The sequence below is a fragment of the Pteronotus mesoamericanus genome, unplaced genomic scaffold, assembly GCF_021234165.1.
Source record: "Pteronotus mesoamericanus isolate MK-2021 breed Mesoamerican mustached bat unplaced genomic scaffold, CSHL_Meso_final contig_2, whole genome shotgun sequence".
Lineage (NCBI taxonomy): Eukaryota > Metazoa > Chordata > Mammalia > Chiroptera > Mormoopidae > Pteronotus > Pteronotus mesoamericanus.
The window spans coordinates 16,734,088-16,760,508 of record NW_026555084.1 but is presented as its reverse complement, the minus strand read 5'-3'; the positions used below and the strand labels follow the sequence as shown (position 1 = coordinate 16,760,508).

At 39.1% G+C, this 26,421-nt stretch overlaps 1 protein-coding gene across 1 annotated transcript in view; it reads left to right on the top strand.

The window, feature by feature from the left end:
- Window positions 1-21,201, top strand: part of SPINK5 (serine peptidase inhibitor Kazal type 5) — a 205,664-nt gene extending 184,463 nt beyond the window's left edge. The window contains exons 27-37 of the mRNA XM_054568601.1: window positions 1,024-1,151; window positions 1,316-1,394; window positions 3,477-3,604; window positions 4,359-4,428; window positions 5,118-5,207; window positions 5,312-5,439; window positions 6,258-6,336; window positions 10,933-11,063; window positions 13,540-13,700; window positions 14,861-14,923; window positions 21,074-21,201. Coding sequence (XP_054424576.1) covers window positions 1,024-1,151; window positions 1,316-1,394; window positions 3,477-3,604; window positions 4,359-4,428; window positions 5,118-5,207; window positions 5,312-5,439; window positions 6,258-6,336; window positions 10,933-11,063; window positions 13,540-13,700; window positions 14,861-14,923; window positions 21,074-21,201 — 1,185 coding nt within the window. The remainder of the gene's footprint in view (window positions 1-1,023; window positions 1,152-1,315; window positions 1,395-3,476; window positions 3,605-4,358; window positions 4,429-5,117; window positions 5,208-5,311; window positions 5,440-6,257; window positions 6,337-10,932; window positions 11,064-13,539; window positions 13,701-14,860; window positions 14,924-21,073) is intronic.
- The last annotated feature ends 5,220 nt before the right edge of the window (window positions 21,202-26,421 follow it).

Here is a 26,421-nt window from a genome sequence, read left to right as displayed (position 1 = left end):
GGAACCATCATTAATGCAAATATCACTGGTAGCTTGTTCACTGTGGAAACTGAACACCAAGTGGAAATCTTTCAGTCTTATACTTTACAAAGCACTTTTATAAATAGTAGTTTATTTAATTCTTTAAACACCCTGTCAAATATGATTTTGTAAATATTATTTTATGGATGCGAAAAGGAGGTTCAGTTGCTGTAACAAGTTACTATCAAGAGCAGTTTACAACAGAAATTTATTATCATATATATCTGGAGTTCAGAAGTCCAAACTGGGTCCCCTTCTAAAAACAAGGTGTGAGCAGGGCTGCGTTCTTTTGTGGAGGTACTGCTTCTTTGCCCTTCCCAACTTCTAGAGGCTGCCTGCATTCCCTGGTTTGTGGCCCTCTAAACTCAGCAATGACCATTTGAAGCTTTTTCAAGCCATATGCCTGTGAAACTGGCTCTCCTGGTTTCCCTCTTGCATTTCTAAGAGCCTTTGTGATTGCATTGGGTTCACACTGATAATGCAGAATCATCTCTCCATTTTAAGATCAGTCAGCTGATTAGCAACCTTAATCCCATCTTTGATCTTAATTCCTTCCTGCTGTGTAAGCCAACAATTTTACAGGTTCCCGAAATTAGGCTGTGGAAGTCTTCGATATACCGCCTCCCACAGCAAGGTTAAGTGGCTGCCTGACTGACTCTTAAGTCAAAATCTTCAGATTTTCTTTCCTTTCTTTTTTTTAAATACAAGTGAATGTTTATTTAGAAAGTTACAGAGATAAAGGAAGTGAGCCAGCTGAGCTGCATTGGCTCAGGAAACAAGTTACAGAAGTGAAAAAACAAACAAACAAACAAACAGAAAAACTCACAACCAACCCTTGGAGCTTAGGAGAGAGAGGCAGGGAAAACACACCTGGGGGAAGACAGTGGGGAAAGGCTCAGGCAAACACCAGAGAGAGAGCCGCCAAAACCTTCAGATTTTTCAAGCACAGTCAAATTCTGTGTGAAAACAGCCATTCCCAATATGATCTTTCCTTCTTTTCAGGACACGTGTGATGAGTTTAGAAGCCAAATGAAAGATGGAAAACTTATCTGCACCCGAGAAAATGACCCTGTCCGTGGTCCCGATGGCAAGACCCATGGCAATAAGTGTGATATGTGTAAGGAAAAACTGTGAGTACTTTTCAAAAATGAGTCTCTGATTGTGCATCTTGAAGTATAACGATCATTTTTTGAGATCAGTTTGAGAAAATGACATGTTTCTAAGACAGCTGTAGTAATTAATGAGGTGTTTGTTCACTTGGGTTGAAACATTTCTTTCCATTTTTTCCCCCCAGGGAAAAGGAAGCAGCTGAAAAAAATAAGAAAGAGGAGAATGGCAGGCAAAACACAGGAGAAAGGAGCAATGAAAACCAGGTACTGTGTTAAAAGTCAAATTTGGATGGTTGTTTGTATGGTTAATTTATCCAACAAATATTGATGAAGTAATGCCTAATTTGTTGTAGTCATTTGGATCTAATAATGGCAGACAAGAAAGACATGGCCAGACCTTGCACAGAAATAGCACCTAACCAAAGCCCCCGAGGGCAACTCAAATGCAATTACCAGACATTTGTAAGGCCAGTGACAATTGTCAAATTATAGGTGTTATCAAGTGAATTTCCTTTCTGAAGTTTTAAAACAAAAGCAAAAATTAAGTAACTGAGCAAATAGATACAATTACAAACATTACCTCCCCTGAGCACAGGATGATAAATTCTTGACTTGGCATTACAGTGCCATCTTGTGTTCAATTTTGGGCTTTAACCTATGATGTTCAATGCTTTCCAACACCAACACATAGAATATGTCACAGCTCAATCTCTTCTAATCCGTCGATGAACTCCAATTAGAAAAGTAAAATAGTGAAATTTCCCCAGGAAGGTTTTCCCATCAATGAGGTGACTTTTCATTAGGTCTATACAGACTAAACAAAAACAAAACACTAATAGTAATTATCATTTAAAAATATGTTAGAGATAGCTGTTATGCATTTTGGTAGATGAATGAGTCTGTGAAAACTCTTTATTGTACAACTTCAAATACTATCTACTGGCTATTCTATTTATAATCTTGCTCAGTTTTTTCATTATTTACTATCTACTTTAAGAATGAATAGCGAATGAAACATGCTCTCTATAAATGTATACATAAAAAATATTCAGATACTGTGTGTATGTGGCAAAAAAAAAAAAAAGCAAACTGTGCTCTTATCTACATGTGCAAAATGAAATAAGCTTTACAAAGCATTTGCATTACCATATTTAAACCTCCCCAAAATCTACGCAGTGGATGGTGGTGTTTTAATGTTACAGTTCAGGAAAACTCACAGAAGTTAACTATAGACAGGTAATAAATAAAAGAGCCTAGCATTTCACCCGTAAAGCAAAGGTTGCAATACAGGAAGATGGATGCTCTTATAAACATACACACATTGAAATGTTGGGCACCTGGAAAAGAAATCACTCTAGTAACTTCTAAATACGATAGCTGTGAGACTTTTAATATGTGAATTCCAGAGAATTTTTAAAATGTTTAGAAAAAGTAGGTCTAGAGTTGTTTGGGGGCATCACAATGTAAAGATAGAAGGATAACTATAATCTAAATTACTATTTTTAAGGTAATCAATCTTCCCACATCTCTATTTGACTCTTTGGGTTAACGGATGTTCAAGACAAACTTCTGTAGATGTCCCAAGCTCTCAGTATAGGCCAGATCCTGGGGACTCAATTCCACTGGCTTCTTTTTAAGGTTCTTATTTTTCAATGAACCAAAAAGACAGCTCTATCTTCTCACAAATGCATAGGAATTTTTATTCCCCGCCAGGTAAAAGCAATGAAAAACAGAAGAATAGCCTGGTCGTACGGGGGTTTCTGATCACAAATCCAACATTGACTTTCGTTACTGAATTTCTGTGAGCGTTATGCTTCTTATCTGTAAAATGATGACAATGGATATTTATCCTGCAGGAGTTTTATAACAACTAAAGGAAATCTGTTAGAGCAGCCAAAAAGTGCCTGGCATATGATACAGATTTGATTTCCATTTTTAAAAATCGTTATTGAGGAAAAAAGCTAAAAGTTGACAGATTAGTATGTTTTGCCCATGTAGCATCTTGTAGTTCATTCCAGGGCTTTTTCTGCAATGAGTGACGAGTACAGTTGTAGAGAGGTTTGGGGTTCAGCCCACTAGAAAACTGTAGAAAAACGGCATGGGCTGCCTTAGGAGGCAGTTACCTTGCACTGGGGCAAGACAGTTACTTGAGAGGGATGCTGTGGAAAGGGTTCCGAGAAGATACCGAATACAGTGCCTTGGAAGTACGTTCCATCTGCTAAGTTTCCTTTGCTGTAGGCTGTCTTCCCCTCACACGTTTTGAGTTTAGGTCTTACCCACCAACCCTGTGTGCAGTTCCTCAGATCAGACTCTCGCGTTGACGCGCTCCTTTGCTCCTTGTCGCAGGATCAGTGCCATGAATTCCGGACCATGGTGAGAGACGGGATGCTCCCCTGCACCATGGAAAACAACCCAGTGAGAGGCCCAGACGGCAAGATGCACGTCAACAAGTGTGCCATGTGTCAGAGCATCTTGTACGTGATGGGGGTCGTTGATCAGTTTGCTGTATGGGGCCTGTTGGCCTAAAAAGAGTTCCTCTTAATTTAGAACGTCAGGCACTTGGCATCACACGTTACAAATGTAATAATAGCTCCTCACTTGACAAGAGGGTAGTAAGTTTTTAAAGCACTTTCACAAGAAATTTTTATTTTGATGTGGAGCAGCATGACTATACCCAGAGCATGTGGGATAGGGGGATAGCTATTGGATGTGCCCAAATTACTGACTGGCAAAGAGGAAGCTCATCAGCTAAGCAGTGTAGGACAGGCCAGTTCATGCTACAGGGACTCAGCTCCTCCTCTATGTGAAGGGAATGATCATTTCACAATAGTTTGTATAGGGATTTGAGGAGATAATATGAAAAAAAAGTTTATAAGCTTTAAAGCACAAAAACTATATAGTGAACAATCAATACTGGAGACTTTAGTTGTACTTTTATAAAAATGAGAAATGAAGCAACTCTCCATGTGAAACCCATAAATAGACTCTGCTAGAGGACCGTATCATTCTGAAAGCAAAGTAACTGAATTTAGGAAGGCTGATAGCATTGCCAAAAATAGGAAATTGCCAACAAACAGGACTTATATTAGTTAAAAAACTTATTTTAGATATTTTTTAAATATGAGAATACAGTGTTAGATTTGTTAATGTTTAGAACTGGAGAAATATTTGATTAAAAAATTTTCAATACTAACTGGAAAAACTACCCTATCTGTTTTTATTCTACAGTGAGCGAGAAGCTAGTGATAGAAAAAGGAATGAAGAAAAATCACACAACAAGCCTTCAAGTGATACAAAGGTTATTTCTTAAAAGATATGAAGAAAGCTATTTTACTTTTCACCCTCAGATCTTGAATTCTGAGGGTATCTCCAGTTTTGGGATAATGAAAATGCCAATCTTTCGCCCTAAAGGAAATTGATCTTGCCCATATTGTCATTTTGGGTATAAAAAGGCTTTTTTTTTCTGGCATTGAGGTTTAATGTTTTTCTGATTTTTGTAGAGAATTCTCTTACAGTGTTCAATGATTGCTTTCATGTCTCCTCTGGGGAGAAATGTGGCTTGAAAAATAGAAGGTAAAATCCTTTACCACCTCAACTCATGCCTGTGTCTGGCACTAAATGTGAAGTGAGGGTTCAGGTGGCTTGTTGACATTGATTTTAACAATTCAGTTAATAAACATTAATCTCAAAGCCTCCCCTGTAGCTTCCCCCTTGATGTATTTTTTCTGCTTCCTTCAGATGATTTTTCTCAGCATCAACAAATCAATAGTGTGCATGCATAATACTGCCTTTTCTGTTTGCTTTTCAAGACTACAAAGACGACGTTGTCATTCACTCCTTTCACAGTGATAATCCCATTTGTAGAGTTAGATCCCTTTGAGAGTGTCCTTTGGCTGAGGAAAATGGGGGATGGGAAGGATGAGAGGAAAGGGCGAGGGACACAGGATGTTTTATCACGTGTTGTTTTATGTTTCCCTGCATTTCCAGGACCAGTGCAAAGAGGTTCCGAAAGGAACGGAGAATGGAAATGTTGGGCAGTCTGGGCATTCCTTGGCCTCTGTTGACCAGATAAGCGAAGTGAGTCTGAGCCCAAAGCCAAGACAGAATCTCCTGAAACCAAGTTTGAGAAAACCACCAAGCCAAGAAGGGAAACAGCCACGTTCACTTTTCTCATTTTCTAGGATGAGTGCGGTAACTTTCGGCAGAACCTGAGGAATGACGAGCTCATATGCACTCGAGAGAATGACCCTGTGCGTGGTGCTGATGGAAAGTTATATAAAAACAAGTGTTACATGTGCAGAACTATCTTGTGAGTAAGAGGATCCTGTTACCCTTTCCATTTGTAGGGGACTGCAGTTTTAGAAACCGCTGCCTTTCAATAAATGTGTGCTCATGAACCATGGGGTCTTTAAAATAAATTTTTAGAGTCAAGGTCCTTAATTTGATGATGCCTGATATAGGTGAAAGAATGCTTGGATTTGGAGACAGGAAATCCAGATGTAAGATCTAACCATGATATTTACTAGCTATGACTTAAAAAGAATTGTTTTTCAGCTCTCAAGATTATAAGAAATTATTTCAGATTTTTGTTCCACACTGGATCAGACTCAACAGAGAAGTCTTTTTTTTTTTAATGTGGATTTTTACACCGCAAAATATAGGAAGTCAACCTCCAGGCCTAAGGAATTTGTTCCCGAGAAAGGGTTTCTAGGTTATTCTGGTGAACAGCTATATTTGGGGACCTATGGGCACGATAGATAAGGATGACGACAATAATCACAGTCATCATCATCCTCACCCCCAGGATTCATTTAGTTCTTCACAGAACGTTCTTTGAGGAGGAAATTACCAATACTGCCCTTTTGTATGTTCTAGAAAAATCTAAGCTCAAGGATTTTAAGCAGCTTATCTAAGATCACACACCTATTAAGATATGAGAGCTCCACACCTGAGCCCAGCTGTATATGTTTCTTAATGTGTTACCCTGGTCACTCTGCGTTCTTTTTTGAACATAGAATGTCCTTTTGTTCCATTGCATTTTATTAGAATTGTTTAACTTCCCATGGGAAGTTATAGGAGCTTTCTTTGTCGATATAACTTTAAATTACTTTTCATTTTCTTCTTTAGTCAAAAAGAAGCTTTGGAAAGGGCAAGACTCCAAGAAAAGCCATCTCAACCTCGATCTTCTGAAGAAGAAGACAGTCTGGTAAGACTGACTTTTTCTGAAAAGCTACTTATTAATTTAGCGTGTTGATTGTGGGAGGTGAGGGGCCGTAGCCTCTGTAAATTGCATTTCCATAGAAAGGGCTGGGAAAGGCTGATTCAGTACAGCTGCAAGTCCTTTGAGGATTAAGTGTAGTTCATGTTCGGTGAGAGTTCCGGGGTTACTCACCAGTGCCTTATCCTGTGCTCTTGGAGATTTTTAGTCACAGTCCAAACCAACTTGGTACCTTTTTGACATTTTAAACAGTGGATGTGTAATGAATGTCACTTATCTCACATGTGGTCGGATAAGTTGTCGGGAGGCTCAATTCCGTAATTTCAGCAGACCAAAAAGAGTCCTCACCCGGCTTCCTCGACTCCCCATCCCAAACCAAATCCCTTCCCCAGAAGCCTGGCATGCTGTGCTGAGCACATTCATGCTGCTGGAATTCACAGTAGGTAATACTGTTTATTTAAATTATAGCCCAGGGGCCATCAGTAGTGTATACCTTAATGTAAATTAGCCTAACTGGATTGCTTTTTTAGAGCTTTGCCAAGGTCAGGAGCAAAAGGGAGGAACGGGGACATGAAAGGATGAACTATATGTGCAAAGTGGAATCTCAGATTGGGCCCTAAAAGGGAGATTTTTCCATCTTGTCAGAAAAGAGAAAGGTATTAAATATGAATGTCACTTAATTATATGCCCAGTTCGCATAGGATAATAGATGAGCTGTACTAGTGAAATATATACTAATTACATATGTCTACTAAATTAGGCACTACACTAGGGATCCCTAAACAAGGAGAAGAGTTATTCACAAAATCAGTTCTTTTTCCCCAGCTTTACAGAGATATGACATACAACATTGTGTGAGTTTAAGATGTACAATGTGTCAATTTGATACTCATATTTTGCAAAAATGGTCACCACCATAGCATTAGCTAACACCATCACCTCACCTAATTGCCATTTCTTTTTTTGAGGTAAAACATTTACGATCTACTTACTTAGCAACTTCCAAGTATATAATGCAGTATTATTAGCTGTAATCACCCTGCTCTATATCACATCACCAGAACTTGTTTATCTTACAACTGAAAGTTTGTAGTCTTTGACCAACATCTCCCCGTTTCCTCCTATCTCAGCTTTTGGTAACCGTCTCTGGCTTTTTGAGATTCCCCATATAAGGGATAACATACGGCATTTGCCTTTCTTTGTGCGACTTATTTCACTTAGCCTAATGCCCTCAGGGTTCATCCAAGCTTTCTTAATTCCAGGATATCCTTCTTTATCTGAAATGAATAATATTTCATTTTACACACACATACACGCACACACCACATTTTCTTTACCTATTTATTGGTTGATGAACACTTAGGTTTTTTCCATATCTTGACCATTGTAAGTAATAAATTCTGTTCTTTAAAAAAACATTTTACTGAAGTATAATAGTCCTATAGAAAAAGTGCACACATCGTAAGACCTGTGGTATTAGCACCTTAGATCGAGAAATAAATCACTGAGAGACCAGAAGCCCCATCATGCATGCTTCTTCCTAATGCACAATCTGGTTTCGAACTGAAATTTCTCTTGGAGAAGAGAACCACATTTATTACTTTTCATCTATTTAATCATTCCTTTGTTCGTTCTCCAAATATTTATTGAGCATCTATTTTTCCAAGCATTATTTATGTGTTTAAGCACAATAGCGTCTGTCTGTAAGTAGACAGACAGAACTCTCCAGACTCATGGAGTTAATTTTGGAAGAACATAGATAATAGATAATGTGAATAAATAAAATAGAAAAAAGACGTGGTAAATTCTGGGTTACAATTTTAAGCATGCGACGCAGGAGGAAGCTCTCTGGGAAGGGGACATTTGTCCCGGGGCCTGAGGAGATTGACTGCACTTATGTAGGGGAGCAGGGAGCATTCCAAGAAGAGGAACAGCACAGCCCCGAGGACAGCAGTGAGGCCAGAGTAGTTGAAAGAGAGTGACCTCAGGGAGAGAGGTAAGGGAGGGAGTCATTAAAGTAACAGGAGGCCAGGTTATATGGGATTTTGTAGAGCATTTTGAACATGGTGGCTACCCTTCTGAATGAAAATTTTGAAGAGGGGTGATGTGATCTGATTCGTATTTTAAAAGAATAACTGTCTCTTCTATTGAAAATGCACTGCAGCGAGACAAGAGCGAAAGCTAGACAGTTTGTTAGCCATAGCAGTAATCCACAGAGAAGATGATGCTGGTATGTGGAGGTAGCAGTGACGGCGAAGGTCAGGAGAGGTGGCTGGATCCTGGGTCTCTTTGAAGGTGGAGTCAGAATTCATTCAGAGTTGATATGCTATGTAAGAAAAACAAAAGCATCCTGTCCTTGCTGCTTCTTTGTAAGGCTTTATCTTCATAATTTTGAACTCTGTAGCAGCAGGTACCTAAAAAATGTTTAAAATATACATGGGTTAGTCCTGCCTTTGTCAGTGATTCATAGAAGGGGCTCATCTAAATTCTCCTTAAATATTTCTATCAATTTGGAACCTACACGTAATCCAAAAAGAATTCCATTTAAATGTTTGAATTATTTATTGAAAACAAAAATTCTTATGCCTCTGAAATGAATGTCAACAGAGTCAGTACTATGAAATTTTCTGTTTCTTCTCTGTGTCGGTGTCAGAAAGTGGTTGTCAAGGAATTTGTTAATTTCATCTCTTGTCAAGTTTATTAGCATGTAACTGTTCATAACATTGCCACATTATTCTTTTAACATCTATATTTATATAGTAATACTCTTTTTATATTTAATATAATAATTTGCATTTTACAAATGGTTTATTAATTTATTAATCTTTTCAAACAATTAACAGTTGACTTTGTTCTGTTTTATATTTCATAAATTCCTCTTCTTGATTAAGTAGTTTCTGTTTTCTATGAGCTTAATTTGCTACCTTGAGAAGAAAGTTTAGATCATTGCTTTTAAAACTTTATTCTTTTTTAATTATGTAGTTACAACTTTATCTCAAGTTACTGTATTAACTGCTTCAGTTTGAAAGCTTAAACTTTCATTATTATTCAGTTAAAGCATTTCTATATTCTGATTACTTTGAGTCATAAGTAATTTAGAAATATATTGCTTAATTTCTGAAGACCTAGGAACCTTATCACTATATTTATTACCAGTATTATCCCACTGTGATCATAAAACTTACATTTTATGACTAATTCTTTGGGTTTTATTGACACTTGTTTAATGGCCCAGAACAAGGTATAGTTGGTATTATTTCATGTGTACTTGAAAAGAACTCGTATTCGGCAGTTGTTAGGTATGAAGGTTTATAAATATCATTTAAGTCAAACTGGGTAATTTTGTTTTTCACATATTCTATATCTTTTTTTGTCTGTGCTATCGATTACTGAAAGAAGTATGTTAATATTTCCATTTATGTTTGCCAAGTTGCCTATTTCTACTTTCAGTCAGTGAGTTTTTGCCCCGTATATTTTGAGACTATAAATACATGAGCGTTTGGGATTGTTATTAATGAACATATTATTTTATCATTAGAAATTCTCTTCTTTATCTCTGCTAACAATTTTTATCCTAAATTCTACTTTATGTGATATTAATATAGATATCTATCTAGCTTTTGTATGGTGAATGTTTGCACGTATATATGTTCTATCCCTTTAATTCCAACCTGTTGGTTGAAATAGAAAGGTATATTTAAAGTATACTTATAATCAATATATAGTTGATTCTTTTTGTTTTTCCAGTCTGATAATTTCTGTTCTTTAATTGGAGTACTTAGTCTTCTTATTATTTAATGTAATTACTGACACAATTGTATTTAAGTCTTCTATAATTTTGTTTTTTAAGTTTCTCTGTCTTTTTTTCCTTTGATCCTATTTTTCTTGAGTTAATAAAGTTATATTGGAATCACACTTCTAAAACTCTACCAAAAAAACAAGTATGTTTCCTCTTCTACATAAAAAAAAAATTGTTTTATCTTGGGAAACGTACTGAAAATGTATCCTGAGCCCTTAGTATGTACCAAAGTGTGTTACACATGCATTTAAATGCATTATCAGAGTTAATCCCTTAAAACACAAACTGAGACAAGAGCTTTATTATTCATGCTTTTCAGATGAGAAACTAAGGCTCAGAGAAGTTAGGTCAATCATTTCTCTAGTTTAGTGGCAGAGCTGGGACTCAATGGCCCATGCCGTTCACTAGTGTTTACCTCTGAGTCTTTCCTTTTTAGACTGCATATAACCAACACCTTCATTTAAGAAAACAACAGTATTATTTTTTGCATGATTATCGTCCTAGTCTTCTTCCTATGGGCAGGCCTCAGTTTATCTGTGCCCAATATCATATAGAATTTCTGCTTTCTTATTGCTTTGTTCTTTCTTGTTTCTTGGTTTAGCTACTTATCTTCCCTTGTATAAAGAAGCCAAATTCAGGATATAAATATGTGAAGTTGTTGACCTGCATGACAGCTTCTTTACTAACCAGTTATTCAAAGGTGCTGGAGGAAACCCACAGGATCCCCCCTAGCTCATCCCTCGGGAGCACCATCGAGCCATCTGACCTGTGTTTTGTTTGTTCAGAATGCTGAGATGTGCCAACACTACCGAGTACTGCCCAGGATGGGTTACCTCTGCCCAAAGAATTTACAGCCTGTGTGCGGTGACGATGGCCAGACATACAACAATCCGTGCATGCTCTGTCATGAAAACCTGTAAGTGTACAAGTCGCACCATCATGTCTTCCAGTGTGGGGGCTCCTGCCAATGGCGTTTGCCCACGGTAGTGAAGTGATAGCGGTTTGAGGGGTGCTGCAACCCGTGTACTAATCATAGCGGTTCAAAATGCAGATTTTGTGGTTGTCATCATTATATCCAATAGAGGAAATTTGATGTTACCCCTTTAATAAAATTGCTTAGATACATTACTGAGTGGAAGAGAAAGGAAAAAGTAGTGGGGTTACAGCAGTTAGAGAAAATCTCTGTAAGCTCACGTACACTCACGGGAGTCCGAACATCATCTACCCTTTGACTAACAGAAAAATGTTGAGAATCATTGTTATATTGAGTCAGCCTAGCCTATAATCACTAACGGACCTTATGCCTACCTGGTAGTCACAGATTTCCCATCCTCCCTAAGTCCTCTTCTTGAAGCAGGAAGTGGTATCATGTAAAGGAAAGCACACTAGGGCAAATGGCAGACCTAGCGTCTGCTTTCAAATTTGTTACTTTCTGCGCATCTGTGGGCCTATTATCTCATCATTCCGAGACTCAGTTTCTTCTTTGGAGAAGTGGAGGCAGTTCTCTGAACCAACTGACTTCCCCAGGGTTACTAAGAATTGTTCTTTTAAATTAAGTACAAAGGATTTGTTTTAAGACTTGTGTTGTTGGTGATAGCTTTGTAGTTGCTTTTCTGCTCAAATGCTACCCTCACCTCCAGTCGCGTTCCTCCCCTCTTCCCAGCCTCCATTTGACTATCTTTAAATGGGAGCATGGTGGCAAATCTTGACTTTCCCACCGCACCCCACCGCATACTTCCGTGGCAATCCACGTGTGTTCTAGCCTTCGTAGGACAGTGTAAGCAAGGCCCAGAATGTGAGGAGAGGCCTGATACCCTACTTTTAAATCCTGGAAAAATATTTTAATTTACATTTATTTCCTTTGAAGTCAAGGAACTCGTAGAAGAGAAAAAAAAGCCACTCTACAGTTCATATACTTGGAATAAAATCTGAATATGAGAGCTTTATGTGTCTCCCATCTGTAGGCGAGGCAGGCACTTTCAGAGTCACCCCTCCCCGAAGCCCCGCTACCTGCTATGGAGGGGCTTTGCTGTCATTGAACAGAGGGGGAATCTGAGGCTCAGAGAGTGCAGGTAGTTTGTTTCAAGTCAGGAAGCTAGGAAGTAGATCAGACAGGATTTTAACCTGTTGCTGTGGGGATGATGGAGTCTTCCTTTCTCTCCACTATGTTACTGTTGTATGCAAAGCAGGAGTTCCTTAGAAAATTGAGGATCAGAGAGTCCTTTGATAATATGAAGAAAGTTAACATCTTTCCAGAAAAGAGAAAAGAAAAGAAAAGAAGAAAAAAGAAGAAAAGAAGAAAAGGAAAAAGAAAAGGAGAGAAAATGATGGAACATTAACAATTTATATTCATAATATCTGTGGACACATTCATCTTTTGATGTCTATCCATGGATCTTACAGAGTTTTAAGTATTAAGAAATCCCTGTTTAAGGAAGGAGTACAGCCATTCAGCAGTTTGTTACTATACAATGCCTCACCTTTTCCCCAGAAATCCTTTAACATCTCTTTATTGTAAATGCCACCCGGTGTTCTTCAAGCATTATATTAATTATATAAACCTGTAACAAATGAACATGTACTTCAAGGGAACTTTACAGCAGGAAATCCCCAAAATAAGAATATTAATAAGAGCATATGCCAGCGTGGATTATTTATCTAATGATAAAGAAACTGGGAGTATATATTATGAAGAGAAAATTCAGGCTATCCCAGGCAAAAGGAAACAGTCCTGGTTTCTGCTGACTCAGAGGAAGCTATAGGGGAACTATTTCGGCCTGAGCAATGCCCAAAGACAAAGTGAACTGCCTTGTTAATCAGTGAATTTCCCATCACTGGATCAAACAAGTTGATGTTTAATATATAATATTTCTTAAGTAAGAGGCATTAACGGTCATACCTTTTGAGCCTTTCCAGTTATAAAATTCAGACTATATGATTGTATCTTGTTATGAAATATACCTATATATGCAACCTCTATTCCATATATATTTTGTTTATATAAATGTATTTATGCGAAATATATTTTATAATCCCCACGTTACATTATATGTACTCAGTAAAGCCCAGTTTCTCTCTGGGCTCCCATTTCCCCATCTGTAAAATAATGGCTTTTGGACTACATGATCTCCAAGTTTCCTTCCACCATTCCACAGTTCTGTGAGCACAGAGGCGCATGAAATGCGACAGAATAGATCCAGGGCTGGGAAGCAAATCCGGAGCCAGATCGGAAGGGAGAGACTCACCGTGCGCGGTGCCCACTAGGAAAAAGTTGAATGCAGATCCCTGGCCCGACCCCTAATTTCAGTTCTGGTTTAATGCCCAGGTATCTCCCACATAATCCTTGTTTTTTTATTTTCCCCCTCTTTGAAAATGACTCTCTTCTGTTTTAGAATACGCCAGACTAACACGCGCATACGCAGCCAGGGGCGGTGCGAGGAGAGCGGCATCCCAGAAACGCCGCTCAGCGCGCAAGCGTCTGTAAGTACCTTGGAGCCCCTGATGGCCGCTTTAGAACCAATTGGTGGGAATAATTCCGTAATTACTGAAATATGTGGGAGGAATAATATAGTATTTAACATTTTAAAGTGTGTACTGGGATGCTTACTAGGTTCTTTAGTAACAGTGTCCCTGACGTCATCTCCCCGAGTACGTTTTCTTTTCTGTGCGCACAATAGTAAATGAGACAGAGACCAAGAGAGGCCAGAGAGCAACAGCACTAGATTTTAAACCAGTTCTGTTTAGCTCTCATATCCTTGCGTTTTACATTGCATTAAATTACCTCCCGATATGAAAAGTTGACTTTTCATTTAAATTCCTACAAGGACGTTTTGACACGCGTTACTGAGTTTGACGGTCTCCCTGGTGATTGCATGTGAGGAGTCTCTTCCTTTAGCAAGATGATATGTAACTTGGGGGGGAAAACTGGGAATATTCAAATAAAAGAAAATCCTTTGTAACCAGATAAATATGGGTTCACATTCTAGCTTTGGATGTTCTTCATATGTGAGAACTTTGGCAAATTCACATAAATATCTAAACTAAAGATCTTATTGAGGTATTGAAAGTATTCAAGAAATGCTGACTTCTAAGCATTTGGTACAATGTCTAATAATGGTGCTTATTATTATTACCACTATTATTATTATGCCTAAGAGACCAAAGTATGAACTTAGAGAAACAGACCCTGCTATAGTGCTTATGTTTAATAATTTTAATGAATTCTATTTTACTAAATTCATATTTGATAATCACAAATATATTTATATTTAAGTAAAGCAAACAAAATTTAATGAATATAATAAATAGTTATTTATTATTATCCACATTATTATTTTACTCCCTTCCACTGCCACAAACAGCTTTGGCAGTAGTGGAATTGGAAACTGTTCTGCCAGATTTGAGGATCGTAAATAACACTACAAAGACCATATTCAAAACAACTACTGAGTGAGCCTCCTATGGGAAACCAGAACACCAAGGGCTATACGCCAGCTGTGCCTGGTTTCACACTAGCAGCTGGAGGGCAGGCAGAGCATGGGATGAAATCAGGTGATCTTTCTTTGTTTCTCATGTCGGCCTGACAAAGTCATCTCTCTACCCTGCATCTTTACATGTCCATAAAGAGAGGGCTGCAGTTTTTGCTTTAGTCCCTGTATTGTGTTTGCTCTCTTATTACACATAAACTTAGTGGTTTTCCCCTTGTTTTATTAGCCAGAACACACTGTCCCCTCATCTCACAAACACACCTGGCCACATTAGTCACAGAACAGGAAGGTAAAAATAATCTTTTTACAAGTCCTATGGACCAGGTCTTAGAGCACACCTTGGTGCAAACTCCTTTAGGAAACTTGACAAAAAAACGCTGGAGGAGGAAGTTGCCAAAGGACAATATTGATACGACGTATTTATTCAAATAATGAAGAGCCGTGCCAGGGCTAAGCACAGAAGGTTTGCCAGGGAGTTCCATCCTTTCATATTTGGGGGTTTTCTTTCCACTAGAATTATGTAACAGTCATTATTAACGATAGGAATTATTTCTGATGTTAGCAGACAGAATCAATCATTAGGACAGAAGGTGTCCTGCCACGCTTTCAGTTCCCTCTGCGTGATTCAGTTCTCTGATTTGGGAATCACCGAGGTGGGACGGGTGGGCCGTGGCCCAGCATTGCTCCGATAACTGCTACAGACTCGCACGCTGGGGGTCGGATCCTACTGCCTGGCCATTTTCCGGGATAGAAGTTTCCCTAGGAGGGTCTGGACTCCCAAGTAAAGAATAAAAATCCAGGAAGTCACAACTTGCCTAGAAAAATAGACCGAGGATCCTGGAACCTATACTTTTGCTTACTATCTAAGAAGGACTTTCTGTTATACAGTAAATGCTAAGGTTAATATAACCCTGCTAGGGTGTCGTGCGCTTTTTCCTTTTGCACCCTTACCAGGGCGGCATCATTATCTTCCCCATTTTACAGGAAACCCTCTTGGAAGAAACCCTGCAACTTACCAGTTGTTCAGTGTTATATCTTAGGTCAATGTAGACCTTCTGACTTGATTTCTTATGTTCTGCCACTGTTGCGTAGGGGTCAGGGGGCCCTGAATACCTGGGGCTCTGGAGAAGGCGTGACCTCAATTAAAGAAAGATTAGCTTTGTCAGGAAATGGCTGTATTGCCAATATTGTTTTGTGAGACAAATAAGTGACAATCCTCAATTCAATGACAAAGATTTCCAGGGCTTTAACCAGACCATAGCTTATCACTCTCAAACCAAAGGAAGTCTCACAATTTTAGTTTCAACGTGAACGCAGAAGTAGAGGTTTGAATTTGCAGTGACCTGTTACTAGGACTCTGGGTGATAATGTGTAGTTATATGGAAGAAAACTTTCCAAGACCTTTGTCCCCTTTTAAAAAAAGTTGTATTGATTTAATGTTTTAAATGTTGATTTAAATAGTATATAAACATTGGGTGAGTCAGGCAAGGAAGAGAGCCGATTATATTCTCATGGTCTAAGACAAACTGTGAGCCTAAAGTATTAGTGTTAGAGGGATTGGATATAAGCCCCGACCAAATGTGAGACCGTAGCACGTCACTAACCGGCTCTGAAGCTCAGCTTCCGCCTCTGTGAAGTGACGTTCATAACACCTCTCTCTCTGCATGAGGGCCACATGTAATCGAGAGCAGGGGTCATTTTTGTACCTACCTCAACAGGTAGTACATACTAGATGTTTCATAAAGGATTGTTGACACACCTGAATGAAATGTGAAAGTGATTTTAAATTGTGAGCTCTCGGCAACGTGCAGGAGTCTATAGATTTCTTTCACTATGGTGCAGCTACAAATGTGTAGCCCACATCTGCACAACGTCTATGAATTTCTACCATCTAACCTGCCCAACTTCTCTTCCAGAACAAAGGATGCGAGAATTGGTGAAAGCCATGAGGGCAGATGTGTACCCCAATCCTGGATTGCCTACCTTCACCACCTGTATATACAGAGAATTCTTCAGAGCTCATCTTATTCGCTGTAGAAAACAATAGAGAGCTGTTGGGGGAATGGACTCACTGACTTTCAGTCTTCTCCATCTCTTTCGTCCTAGATCCTGTGATCAGAGGGCACAGAGACGTCTCCACCCAGCCTGTGCTCTGACCACAATGCTGTCTCTGCCATTATTGTTCAATAAACGTAAACACAGCACACACCCTTTCTGGGATTTCTTTGCCACTGCCTGACTAATAGGACATTTTTTTTTTATGAAAGTTGAATAAAGTCTACCCTTTTGTCTTGCTAAGCCCATTGGTGGACAGAAATTGCTCGCTTTTTTTTCTGATTCAAGTTGTTGTCATCATTGGGAACAGACGTAGGGAGATATGGGACCCCAGGTAGCCAACAGCTGTATAAAGCTGTATGAAGCAGGGTCTCCTTCACTCTCGGTCTCCTTACCTGCTCTTCAATCTAGCACCTCTATTTCCGTGGACAGGATAACTAACCTCTCAGTTACATAAGCCCCATCCAATGACACAAACCAGTAATTTCCCACATCTAATCATGTTGCCTCTTGACAATATCTGTATCAGGGCCTTGGTTTCATAGCCTGGGAGAAGACTGAGGGAATGAGAGTTCTCAATGTGTGTAAGTCTCTATAGGCAGCACTGTCCGATATAAATGTAATTTGAGTCACATATGTATTTTTAAATTTTCTCACAGCTAAAAAAAATGGGTAAAATTAATTTTAATGTATTTTATTTAACCCAATATATTAAAACTATTATTTCCAAATATAATCAATATCAACTTTTTTTTTTTACTAAATATATGATATTGATACGTATTTTATACTTTCAGCACATCGCAATTCAGACCAGTCGCATTTCAAGTGTTCAGTAGCTGCATGGGGCTGGAGGTTATTAATCTAGACCTACTAAGCTAATACACGTGAGAAATAAGCCCGCTGGTGACAGACATCATATGGTCTCACCTATAAGAGGAAACTAATGAACAGAATAAACTAATGAGCAAAATAGAACCAGAGGCATGGAAATATGGAACAGAGACTGGCAGTGACCGGAGGCGAGGGGGGCAGGGGATACGGCTGCAAAGAAGGAGGAGGGACTAGTCAAGGAGCGCGTGTGAAGGACCCAAGGACGTGGACAACAGGGTGGGGGTGACTGGAGGAGCAGGGGGTCGGCTGGGTGGGAGGAGGGCAAAGGGGGGAAAATTGGGACAGCTGTAATAACAAAAGATTTTAAAAATAAAATGACATATTGGTTCTGAGGGGGAAAAAATAAAGCACATGAGACATCTATCAGGAAATACAAACTTTAAATGAGGGTGGATGGAATACCAGTAACTCTGTCATGCTCAGAACCTTGCTACTGGCATCCAGTGACAGCACCAAGATATGTTCACATTTACGTTCTGGGCCGGGCCTGAACGCTCCCTAAGTGAGAAAGCCTGTGGAGAACCCATTGAAGTGCCAGTTTTCTCAGCTACAGAGGAGCCGTTGGATTTGGGAAACTAATTTTACATTTTTTCTTCTGCTCCATTTAGTTTAGATCTGTTGTCGCTAGGCTAATTATAGAAGGATCTGGTGATCCATGTCCTTTAGAAATTCGTAAAAATAAATCAGTTTCTATACTCCCCCCCCCCCACTATTTTACCATTAAGCAAAAAGAAAAATGGCATGTAAGTCATTTTTCAAGCATGACAATTTCAGGAGGGGAAACGTGAGGAAACAATATTGCTATTTGGCAATTCCAAGATGTACAGGATGGGTTTAGAATTTCAACAACATGTGAAACTGTATCTCATTCCTGGTTATTCATAGGAAATCCAGAAACTCTGTCTTCATGGTCAAGACATCCTATTTTTCGAGATGTAGTTGCTTTGTTATGCCATTTTGAACATGTTATTGAGATATAAACAACAAACTCCCTATACTTCTTTCATCATTTTTATTACAATTATGAACATTAGGTAATATGTACAAAGACATTGTTATGCCACCCTTAAGACTTAATCAATCCTGATAATCACTCTGAGCAGCAGGGAAAGACTGTTGGTTGGATGAAAGGCGGGTGGCGGACAGGGCGGTCTGGAATGAGATGAGATAAGGGGATGGAGCAGGGCCGAGGGACCCAGTCAAGGTCGGGCTGAAGTCGGGGTAAGGGTGGCAAATGAGATGAGGACCAGGGAAAGCAGAGAATGGGCTGAGGGTCAAGGATCAGTTACAAGTGCGACTGTGTTGAATGCATTACTTCGGATTTTTTTAAAAGCTGAAAGTTGATTTTCTTTTGAGTCACCAGTTAGATGTGTCAAAATGGTCACAACAAAATGACTACATTAAATATCAAGTACACCCCAAGTCAAGTCTCCTTCCATCACCATTTTTTCTCCTTGTGCCTTCTTCTACCTCCCCCCATCCCCTTTCCTCTCTCTGGCAATCACCATACTGTTGTCTGTGTCCTTTTTCACCTGTGCTTAATCCCTTCTCACCCAGCCCCCAGCCCCCGCCCCTCTGACAGGTGTCATCCTCTGAATCCATGTGCCTGTCTTTACTTGGTTTGTTAGTTTATTTTGTTCATTAGATTTCCCATGTAGGTGAAATCATATGGTGTTTGTCTTTCTCTGACTGGCTTATTTCACTTAGCATAATGCTCCCCAGGTCCATCCATGCTGGCACAAGATGCAACGCACAATACAATATACAAATGATGTACTGTAGGATTGTATACCTGAAACCTATATCATTTTATTACCACCACACCCCAATAAGTTCAGTTTAAAAAGGAACAGCATAAACAAGATTTTAAAAAACAAACAAGAAGCAGTCTTTCAGATGGTCATCTTTTCTTATCACACCTTTTCCATATAAATTATTAATGTGCCAAAATTCAAAATAGAAACTGTTGGAGAAAACATAAAATAGCTAGAAGGCAGTGGAAATAAAGTTCAGGAGAGATAAATAAATAAACAAACAAATAAACAAACTTCTGATTTGCTTCTTGAGTTACATCCTGATGGAGAGGAGGCAAATAAAAACCAGACCCCTCTGACTGAGGTTTCCAAAACCAGCCCTAACGTCTAAACCAGGCAGTCACAAATGATCCTGAGATGGAACTAAAGCAAGCAAAGCTATTTCTCTCCTGGTCACTACCACAGATTATACAGTTCTGTATAATATTTCATAACCCTTGTTTAGCATATGGGTTTTCATAGATTCCCCCAACCCCCAGGTCAAACTCCTTATTTTCTCATGGAAGGAACTCCCCTGAAGTCTTCCTCTTTCTTGCACTTGTCTAGACTATGGGCAAGTGAACATTTTCTGTAAAGAGCCAAAATAAACAATGTTTTAGGCTTAGTGGTGGGACATTTAGTCTCTGTCACAACCACTCAGTGCTGGTCTTGTGTAAAGAAGTTAATTCACATTATGTAAATACATATACACAGATGTGTTCAATGCAAGTATACTGACAAAAAGAGGCGGCGGGCGCAGTTGGCCCTGTGGGCTGTGAACCAGTAAGGGGCAGGAATCTGTCTCCCTCCTTCTTTGTATGTCAGTTGTCTTCTTTTTGCTCCCCTCTGTACTGCTAGTTGCCAACCACATCTCTCATTCTATGACAATGATAATGGAAATGATAAATGTTGACATTTCTAAATATTTAATGTGTGTGTGAGACTGAGAAGCACAATTCAATACTCTTTTCTGATGTTCTTGGTTGACTTTGACCAAGGCCAATCTCATATTTTACACACATAGATACGTGAATGAAGGGAATGTGTTCCCAGCTGACGCTTGCTGTGGCCTTTACCAGTGACCGGTTGATGGCTGTATCCCTCACAGGAAAAAGCATAACAGGACATTTTGTTTTTTTTCCCCTGACACCATTTTGGCACACAGATGGATCTCTTTTCCTTTCCAGTATTGAAATTACAGTTCCATCTCAATATGTGACTGTAAATCATTCTTCAAGCATGAAGAGAGAACAGAGACACAGCTTTGTCCATTGAAGATCAGTCCCAGGAAAATAAATCACAATATTTGTTATCCTTGATAGAATTTTTATTTGTCCATAAAGGTCCTTCTGGTTTTTTCTGAGGAACTGCTTTCCTCCAGGCCAAACTGTTTCAGTACTTGTAAATATCTTTCAAGTGCATGGATATCTTACATTTACCTTATTTTTCTTTGTTTATGAATTTTAGACCCTTTTTCTCTTCAGTAGCCTAAACAGACTTGATTGCCTCCATCCTTTATAGCTCTTTTTTTCTTGTTTCATCTCCAAATGACCTCTTCAAAACAAAGATCCTTTCATGCCCCGGGTTAGATCTCTGGGAAACTCCTTCTAAACAGCCGCACTGCACTAGGGCAAAGCGTGATGAGACAAACCAGAAACCTAGACATGGTCTTCCCCTGCCCTCTTTATCCTCCGCAGAGGTCATCACCAAGTGCGATACACCTTTGCCTCAAGCCATCGCCACCCTTTTCATAACTGACCACAGCAGCCTTACAGATGACCTTCCTGCTTCAGTCTTGGCCCTTTCATTCCGCTCTCCACTCTGAGTCGAGTAATGATCTGAAATCCAAATCTGACGGCATTATGCGTAAAACCCTTAAGTGGCTTCCCTAGCTTCCAAGATGAACTCCAAATTCCCCCTAACATGCAAGGCTTCTGTTCACCCCTTTAGCTTCAACTGTTGCGTTGCCTTCCTTACCTTGAACGATTATCTTGAACTTGTTCTTATATGTCTCCTCTTCCTAACATATCCTTCTCATCCATCACTGGTCCTTCTCCCATTTTTCCTTCTATTTCACGAGGTCCATCTCTCCGAACTCTAGGCTAATTTGTCCTCCTCTTAGTCAAGGTGCAGCTCACTTTCGGAATCCTTCCGTGACCTCTTTTTTTCCCCCCTCAGAATGTGAATTAGTTATTTCTTTGTTTTGGTCCCATAACATCCTGTCCTTACACCTATAGTACCAGCTGTCACTGTTTTGTACTTACTTATTTACAAGTCCATCTCTCTCACTGGACTATGACTCCTTTAAGTAAAGAGGTAGTTTAATGTTCTGGTTTATATCCTTGGGGCCTAGTACTATGCTTGGTATGGAACAATTGCTCATTCAGTGTTGTTCAGTGAACTTAGACACTTAAGGATTTTAAAGGGAAATTTAGGATGGACATTCTCAGTGTTGGCCTATGACATAAGCCTACAAGAATAGGGGAGGACCACTATTTTTCAAAGAGTTTTCAAAGAGTTTCAAAGAGATTTTTGCCTTCCTTTCGTAGTACCAATTAAAAATTGCTGGCACCAACGGTTAGAAACAAGCTAGTTACAAGCACATATGCACTTATGAGATGAGCTTCCCCGCTCTCAGGAAGACTAGATTCGTGAAGTGTTTATCAGAAATATGAGCAAAAGCTGCCGCTACAAGAGAATGCAAAGAACAGCATGAGGCCAGAAAAATATGTTGTGAGGTGTCTTGTTGAAATTAACAGTGTGCTTCCAACTAATTGATTGTTTTTTATCAGCTAAAATGTGCTATGTAGTAGTAAACAATATCAATTAAGAAAAGGTTATTATTTTTAGAATGATAAAATCCTTGATTGACAGAACTACAAGAAAATTAGAGATGATTTATTCAGCATATTTAAAATAAGGGAATCCTGAAGCAAGGGAGGGAAAGTAATTTTTTCAGCTTACCCAAAGGAGTGTAAATCAGAAATACAAATTCAAGTACATGGCTTTTAAGCACATGTTCCTTATACCACTTCCTCTGGTCTTATGAACCCTAGTTCTATGCTCTTCATGCAAATAATATTATCTACCTGATTATGTTTTTGGACAAAAGGAATGGATTTCTTATTCAGTGATCCTCAAAAATTGTTCATTATCCACAGAAATGATCACTTCTGGAATACTTCAGTTCCAAACCCATGGAACTGATGTCAGAGGTTTTTAGCATAGAGTAATGGGAATGAGAAGTGAACTCCAACGGTGTGACTTACATGAAAGAAGCAATGATGAAATGAAAAGTTGCCAGTTTACTATATTCTTATCTTTCACTCCACTTTGCTCCTGAAATGTTAAGTGAGAAAGTTGCCGGAACTGTTGCCAAGATCTCAAAACAAGAGTTATTGACAAGTCATGTCCACAGACGTTATTTGCTTATATCCCAGCCTCTGGCCCCAGGACAAACACTAATGAATCATGCTGGAAATGCCACATCCTTCCTTACCCAGAGGCTAAGGCTGTTCCTGTGCACCCGGGAGAGGTGTAGGCAGCTGGATGAGTCCAGTGTTCAGTGCCCGTGAAAGGATTTCTGGTGGCGCTGCTTAACACCAGATTAGCACCGACCCAGACACACAGAAGATTCTGAAGAAGGATGAAATGTTGATAGTCATTTTCATGTCAATATATCAAATGAGAAATAATAACGCGGCATCAACAATGAAAGCAGAATTTAAAAGCTATTATCTAGCTCCCCTTGTACCTTTCTTTCCCTCCACCACAAACTAGCAGGAAAAGATGTGTAGGACGTTGAAGGTCAACCGAACAAAACCATACAAATGTTATAGGCAAGCAATTACACTTTGTGGCTTGAATACTTGAGAAAGTAGACAAAATGGAAGGAATAAAATTTTCAAGAACAATGAAAGGGGCTGCTGCATGGCTGCATCCTGAAAAGGCACAAGACTCCTGAGTGTGTGACTAAAACAAGTGTCTCACACACCCTAGATTCAGGCTCAAAAATACCCTTGTCTCACGTGTGGCATAGAATCAGGGAGCACCCTCAGTGAAGGGAACCATCAGTGGCCGGCTGGGACCGTCATGATGCAGGCAGCAACCAAGAGTGTCCAGGCCAGAGGGCCTGCTCTCTCTTTCTGAGCGCTACCTCAGCATCTTAGATCCTCATAAACTCCAGCGATGAACGGGACCAGATCTCCCCAGATCCGGGCAGAGTAGGGGAGGGGGACTCAGAATAAAATGTAATTCTATTTAGAGACAAAGAAGGACTAGATACTTTTGTACACCTGCATTTACTGATCAAAACTCGCACCCACTCTGTGTGAGACCATATTGGGGATTATTAAGGAGTCACGCCAGCACATGCTCAGGTCAAGGGCTGGCTGCCCTAGAGTCACAGCTAATCAATTAGTTTGGAAGCAAAACCCTTGAGCCTGTTAAGCAACTGGTAATAAAAATAGGTGTGGATCTTTTGAAATGGCTTTCAATGTGGACAATGTATTGTGATGATGCTGAGTTCACATAATTCTCTATACTGTTTTTAAATTCTTAGGTAATTACTGAGTAGGTGGCAAGATGAAGAAAGAAAAATTCAGTCTTGCTTGAATTTGTCGATGGGATTAATTTCTTTGTCCTGCCTATGGGAATTTCCAAAACGGGAGGAACACGGGAGGTATGTTTTTAGACCATATTCTTGAACTGTGAATTAAAGAAGAGAACAAAATATAAAAGACATGTTTTTCCTGGAGAAGAAGGCACACACAAATTAAAACCTGGTTGGGGAAGAATAGATATGAAAGTGAAAATGAGAGAGGAAATGAAGACTCCTAAATTTTCCTGATTGAGTTATTGCTGACAAATCTTAGCAGAGTGGAACTGGAGAGAAGCCATTAAAAATGGGATTTGGTATCAAGGTTTTGGGGGAACATGTTGACCTTGAAGGTACTATGGGGTGCCTAGAAGGTCATGTCCGGTAAGAAGTGGAGAACTCAGTCTAGGACCCAGGTAACAGGTCCACCCTTACCTTCTTTGGGAAAGTAAGTAGAGGCAGAAATCTCATGTTGACACAGGGCTGGGTGGTGGTATGAGAACGGATGACAAAGCAGAAAATATCTTGTACCATTTCCAGGGGATCTGAGTCACTGAGAGGCCTCACTCCCTTTTTTTCCTATTTTTTTTTTTTAAATTTAAGTTTTGATTGGAAGCTCTCAAAAGGATTGACATGGAACCTTGAGGTTTGTGGTGAAAATGCAGGTGTTCTTAAGTCCTGTCTTGTTTCTATTTAAATTACTACCTTTAAAAATATGTTTCATTTATTACTGGCCTCATAAAATGGCATTTAGGAGGAAAAAATATGCTTCCATTTCTTAATTAAAAAGCAACAATGAAAAGTTTGCAAACTACAGACCCAGATGCTTGTTTAGGGCACCACCGACTCTAATATCCTCTCAGCCATTGTTCTTATTTCTAGCCCCTTAGAAATGGTCAGTCTAGTGAGATGCTCCACTGTAACTTGGGAAGATCATCCCCTTCAGGAAAGCTTCTGAAGAACATTTCTTGTATTGTGCCTATTTCAAACATTGATGGAGCCTTGAAATATGGGTGAGGTATAAGTATTCAAATTGCACAATGGCGTAAACTAAAATTGTGCAATTCTACCTGAGGGAAAGAGGTAGTATCAGAAAATGGAAAGTATGAATGAGAGAAAGACTCCTTTAAAAATTAGAAACAAGTGCAGTAAGTTAATGCAAGGTGATAGGATCTGAAATTAGAAGATCTAGTTTTGGTCAAGATTCTATCAGTCAGTCGCTGTCTGCCTTGGGGAATTTGCTTAACTTCTCCAGTCTTTGAGTTTGTCCTTTGTGAATTAACTCTATCTTAACTCTATCTTCTGGAAAGGTGATGTAAGGACCACATGCGATAATAGGGATGAAAGTGTTAAGTAATTGGAAGTCACTGGGCCTGTATTATTGAAAAGAATATTGGTTATTTTGGATAGACAGGGGATTGCGTTGAACAGAATAGCATTGGTATAGTCTTGAGAAGTATGAGGCAGTATGCTGAAACCAGAGTTTTCATTATAAATATCCATTTTATTTATTAAAGTAATATATCTTAATAAAGGGGGAACAAGTATTTTAGGAGAGAAAGAAAGGGCTAGAATTTTGTAAAACTAGCTGTCCCTACTATGAACTATGTGACTAAATAGAATTCATGGAATCTTTTTGAGTGTTTTGTTCCATCTGCTAAATAGCAATAATACTGGTCTACATAATTTACCAGTTTCATCATTTAACAAGCCTTCACTGAAGTAGCTTCATGCTCTAGAAAAGCAAGGTGTTACAGTGCTAACTATTCATGTTGTCTACTGCTGTACATTTAAAAGAAATGTCCCCATTGCTTTTACTTTTGGTTCACAAGCTGGCACTCAATCCACTGAGCCACACCAGCCAAGGCTGCTTTTACTTTTTATATTTCAACTTTCCTACATTTACTCTAACCTTTTAAAGATTTTATTTAAGTATAATTAGTATATAGTATTATATTAGTTATATTAATTTCAGGTATATAACATAGTGATTCAACATTTTCATACCTTACAGTGTGATCACTCCATTAATTCCAATAATTATCTGTCACCTTGCAAACTTATACCCTTTACACATATCATTTTATGGAGTGTCTCTTGTTTTTCTGAAAATGTCGGTGATGAATCAGGGGGCGGAACTGAGGGATCTCACTGCTAACTCTACACATATCATTTTAATTTTATTTCTCCTTCCTGCACCTATGATTTATTTGTCCTCAAATATAGCGATGCCATTGTATTTGCTAAGCAATCAAAGGATTATTACACAAAACAACTTTTGGTAGATGAGTTACAGGGCGTAAATGTTCCAACACTCTATAAATCAAGATAATAAGGAAGCTTTCCTTGAAAAAAAATGCCCTAGCTTGGGAAAACAGCCAATCATTGAAAGGTCAACTTTTAATGAGGGCGGGACCTTGCCCTCATGTATGCACTATATATCTGTAT